Source organism: Gekko japonicus, unplaced genomic scaffold (assembly GCF_001447785.1).
Source record: "Gekko japonicus isolate JY-2015 unplaced genomic scaffold, Gekko_japonicus_V1.1 scaffold1397, whole genome shotgun sequence".
Lineage (NCBI taxonomy): Eukaryota > Metazoa > Chordata > Lepidosauria > Squamata > Gekkonidae > Gekko > Gekko japonicus.
In genome coordinates, this window is record NW_015170322.1 from 62,916 (window position 1) to 68,189 (window position 5,274).

The 5,274-nt window shown below is 53.2% G+C and overlaps 1 protein-coding gene across 1 annotated transcript; it reads left to right on the forward strand.

Annotated features, from left to right (window-relative positions):
- Window positions 1-819: 819 nt before the first annotated feature.
- On the forward strand, window positions 820-4,251 carry AMER1 (APC membrane recruitment protein 1). Its single transcript, XM_015418080.1, has one exon. The coding sequence runs from the start codon at window positions 820-822 to the stop codon at window positions 4,249-4,251; it is 3,432 nt and encodes a 1,143-aa protein (XP_015273566.1).
- The last annotated feature ends 1,023 nt before the right edge of the window (window positions 4,252-5,274 follow it).

The following is a 5,274-nucleotide window of genomic DNA, read 5'->3' on the forward strand; positions in this document are numbered from 1 at the left end:
TAGAGAAAATTATTGTTTATTTGCCGTTGGATCCAATTAGTAAATCACATTTTCCCACCTAGATCTGCCAGCTTTTCCCCGGTCATAGAGGCCTATGTGTTATTACTGTTGTTAAGCAGAATGACATTCTGCTGGTAGGCCTTACGCCATCACGGTACCTCTGGCCAACCTGCAGCTGCTAAAATCACTGAAGCTTTAAGTACGCTAGTGGTTGTGACCAATGCTCCCTCTAAGCTGTGGAGTCTTGTGAGCAAAAATTCCACTTTGTGAGCTCCTGACCTTAAAGTTGTGAGCAAGCAGTTTGGCTCCTGCATAAATTAGTTCGCTCTGGAGCCATCCTTCCTGAGCTCAGACAAAAATCTGTGAGCTGCAGGCTAAAGAACCGTGAGCTAGTTCACACTAACTCAGCTTAGAGGGAACACTGGTTGTGACTCTGCTTTTGACCAGAGGTATGAAGTTGCTTCCTGTGCAATCAGAACATTGATCCATTTAGCTCAGTACTGTGCACTCTGATTCATAGAAGCTCTCCAGGGTCACGGGCAAAGAAAGGACTTCCTTCCCTGAGGTCCTTTAACTCGAGGGGCCAGGGATTGAACCCGGGAACTGCTGCACACAAAGTGTGCACTCCTGTAGCACCACATCCCCTTCTAAAGCATTTAGATATGTGTTTTAATTACTCCCAAGCATCTGTGAAATAATCTCTCTCTCTCCCCTTTTCCTCTCCTTTTTTCCCAGGTGAGCGATGATGCTTCAGCCAGTGCGTGCTGAGGAAGATGCTGCCACCAGACTCTCCGTTTGCAGTTAACCATGCATGCTAGAATGGCTGCTGCAGGTGCCTCCCGTATCGAGGAGAAAGTCGGAGCCAGGTCTCCATCAGCCCTTCGTGGACTCGAGGACCATAATCGGCAGCCGCAGGAAGAGATTGGGGCAGCTGACCGGCTCTCCGGACAGAGCGATGCCTCCTTCGCAGCCGCAGAGCAGAACCGGCAGCAAGCAGCCGCAGGCAAGTTGAAGAAAACGGCCTTCAAGCTCTTCGGTGGGAAGAGGAGCATCTGCTCGCTGCCCAGCTTCTTTGGAGGGAAAAACAAAGGCCAAGGGAAGGGAGCCTCTAAAAAGGGCCTGTGCAAGAGCAAAACTCACGATGGCCTCAGTGATGTGGGATGTGAGGACGCTACTGGGGGGCGCCTCCGGAGCCCTTCGGACGGTGGCACGGACTTCCCCTCTCCCCAGCTGCCGAGCTCCCAGAGTGCTCTTTTGGCGACGGAGACCAGCCCTCAGGTTGTTTTCGTTGGGCGGTCGACTTCTCTGTGTGGGAGTTCCGACGTCTTTGAGAAGAAGCCCAGTGGAGAGAAACCCCTCTTCCTCCCGCGGCCTAAGAAAGGGCTGAAGGGGCTATTCAACAGCATTCAGCACCATCGGAAGAGGACCGAGCTGCAAGAATGGACTTCCAGGGGGGCCGTGGCCGAAGAGCGAGGCCAAGGAAGCCAGCAGGTGGGCGCTGAAACCGAGCAGGCTTCCGAGAAGACAGCTCTAAAAAGCATGGTGCTTCCTCCAGAGCCCGGGGAGAACCTTCATCATCAAGCTGCTCCTGGAATAAAGGCAAGCCTTGGTGAATCTAAGGAGACGGACCAGCTGGTAGCTCAGGAAAACCATTCCGAAGGGGATGCGGGCACTGGGATGGCGAGCTGCGAAGACACTCCAGATGTTGAATTGGAGGTGGGTGACACCCTCTGTGTAAGCTCTACCTACGATGGCCTTCCAGATGCTCTGCAGCCAGAGTACTTAGATGGCGATCCTCCTTCTGTCCCTTCTGGGGACCAGCTTAGCTTAATATTTGGAGATGTGACTTCCCTTAAAAGCTTTGACTCTTTCACCGGCTGTGGAGACATTATCGCCGAGCCGGATATTGACAGTATCACCGAAAGCTCCGCCTCTGCAGGGCGGAGTAGGGATGCCACCAAAAGGAGTTCCTGCCTTGTCACTTACCAGGGTGGAGGGGAAGAGATGGCTATGCCTGATGATATGGAGGAGTATCTCCAGCAGGTGTGGGAAGGTGCCGCCAAAGGGGACGCCGCCACTTACGAGACCCACCTACCCGAGATCGTGACAAACAGCGAGCTCCAGGGAGTGAACAGTTGCAAGCAGGGTCCTCACCTCCATGCCGAAGGCACGAGGCATGACGTGGACCTCCTCACGCCACACAGTGACCAACAAGAATCTGCTCCCAACAGCGATGAGGGTTACTATGACTCAACCACCCCAGGTCCTGAGGATGAAGCTGGAGATGAAGAAATCAAGAAGGATCGCCTCCCAAGGGACAGCTACAGCGGTGACGCTCTTTACGAATTTTATGAGCCCGATGACGGGCTCATGAGTCCTTCTCATGGGAACGAGTCCTGGTTTGACAGGAAAGCTTCCCCCTCCAAGACCTTTGGCCAGTTTTTGGACTTTACTCTCCCCGCAGAGAAGGATTTGGTTCGGATGATGGGGCAGAAGAGCGGAGAGATGGAAACAGAGGAGGAGAGGCTGGCTGCCATTCAGAAGCAGCTTCTGTATTGGGAGATGCAGCGAGAGCCGGTCTTGAAGCACCTGGATATGCTCAGCCAGGACCAGCGTCCCAGGGAGAAGGAGTGCAGTGAATGTAAAACGAGAATGTCTGGCTTGGTTGGCAAATGTCCAAGTTGCCTCGGTTGTGAGCGGGGTGCTCCTCACGCTTTGAGCAGAAGCCTCAACGCTGGCATCTCAGCTGAAAACCAAGACTGGAGGGACTTGCAGGAGATGCTGTGCCCCCAAAAACACTCTGATGGCGGTTGTGCCCCCAAAGCCCATGGCAGTTGCCTTAGCGAGTTTGTGAAAAATGGCGTCATGTTGGGTTCTGATGTGGAGCATACGGTGCTCGAGTCCTATGCTTTGAGCAGCTTGGCCTTGGAAAAATCTGTGACGTACCCTTTCTACCGAACACACGGCCGCCACAGTTGCCCACCGAGCGAGCATCACGGCGGAACCGAACCTGACTTTCGAGAGTCCCGCACAGAAAGCAAATGCGAGCCAGAGCAGGCTGTGAACTACTCTCAAGCGCTGGTGGAATTCACTAGCAGCGGGACTCTCTTCTCCAGCCTCTCTGAAAGCCTCGGGAGCTCAGACTCTGGCTCCGCATTCACTCAGAACCTTCCCGCCCTCCCGACTATGGTCACGTTTGATATCGTCGATGTTGAGCAGGAAGGCGAAGGGGAGTGTGAGCAGCACTTGGAGATGAACACCGACGAGGATATTACTGTGTCCTTTGAGGCCTTTGACGATAGCTATGTCCCGAAAGAATCCTTCGCTGAATGTGATGAGAGAATGTTTCCTGGGTACCCGCAGAGCTCTTTCCAAAGCTGTAACTGGGGTGTCGCAAGCCTTCCCCGTTGTCTCCGGCTTCAGGAGCTGAGCCCACCCATGCCAGAGCCATTGTCCGTCTGCAGGAGAAGCCGGTCCCTGGACACTGAGAGTCTGGAGTTTGAGCTTGGAAGTTCTCAGCCATCTAAGAATGGCCTGAAGCCTTGTGAGCTTTGGCCTAAACGGGGCGGCTGCAAAAAGAACTCTGTTGCGCCGGGACTGAGCACTGGCCGGGAGAACCTTCCAAGTTCTGCAGAAGAAACGGAAGGCAGAGGCACCCTTCCTTGGCCAGGACTACGGAGTGCATCCCGCGGTGCAGATGAATTTTCTTCTCAAGAAGCAAAACGGTGGGACTGCGATCTGAATGCACTGGGCTGCCAGAGCACACGGGAAGCATTGGAACTGCCCGATGCAGAGTTGCCTTTCACGTCTGTGCCGCAGAACTCTGTGAAGGAGACTGCTGGGAGACCTCAACACGATGGGACCAATAATCCAGCGCCTCAGGTGCCGAGACTGATGGCCAGGCCTTCTAATCTCCCTCTGCAAGCTCCAGTCGAGTCGCAAGAAGTATCCTCTACCTCCCGCAGGCATTGCGGGGACAGCGTGGCTAAAAAGCTGGCTTGGGTGCTCCCTTTGGGAGATAGCGGTGCTGAATTACCTTCCAGCTTTGCGTTGGCCTGTTCCCCCAACAAGCCGGCTGCGTATCAGCCTATGGACATGGTGGAAGGAGGGCCCCAGCTTCACTGCAGCAATGGTGAGGCTGAGCATTGCAGGAGCTCAAAGGACAACCTGCCGAAAGGGAGAGACGGGTGCTGGGACACACCCTCGGCTGGTTGTCAGAATGTCACAATGAATGTAACGGCAGCCAAATAGCAGGTGTGAGGGTCGGAAGTGGGCTAGGTTGGGATGGGTTCCAAGGGTTGTGGTGGGATTTGAAATATTGCAAACCGTTAACTTTACACTAGAGTTGGGGGTAACGTCCTCAGTGCTGAGGATGGTGCAGAGTGGGAATTCTGCTGTTGGTGCTCTTCCCTAGATTAACAATATTGCTGTTTCACTACGTGAGCCTCCATAGCTGCCCGGTAAAGGGCCGGAGGAAGGATGCCAGGTCCAGCGCATGGGCACCTTGGATTACACAGTCGACCCATCTGTTAGCCTCTCAATCTTGGCCTTCTGAGTTGAAGGGGCGGCGTCACTTTCCGAAGCCAGCAGGTGGCCAAAGCCTTGCCCTTTTTCTTTTAGGTACTCGTGGTTTTAACTGGAATGGTTTGCTGAGGATTAAAAAGTGGTAGATATTCAGTTTTCCAGTTTCTTGAGGAAAGCCATTTGTGGGAAAGTGAATGGCTGCATCCACAGGGCAGGGGAAATCCATACAGCCTTTTGCACGTCGAGGGCATGGGTGGGAACCAGCTGCAAAGCTATGATAATAGCTTGGTTGGTTAAAATGGGCAATGCGGGACAAGGGAGAAGATGACTCCCTAGATAGGACGTGCTTTTGGGAGAGCAGTGACAGCAAAGCAGTGACACAGTCGCAGATTTTTAAGGGGATGATTTTTTTTTTAAGTCTTCTTTTAGTAGAATGTCTGGCCGAACTGTCTTTTCCTGGGTACCCACAGTACCTGGAATAAACTAAGCTCAGTCACCGAACTAGTCACGCTGGAATACTTGGGCTGAAATCTAAACCTTAGTGAATATGGCCTATTTGCTCCGGTGGAACTGGTTTCTCTACTGGATTGCAGTATTTCAGAAAAGCTGTCAGTGGATTAACACCTGGAGTTGCCATGTTGCAATTTCCTCACATCATCTTGGCGGGCTGGAATCTGTAGATTGTGATGAAGGGTGCAAAAGGGGGGGGGGGGGGGGGGGGGGGTACTATAACAAGTCAAATAGCTGGGT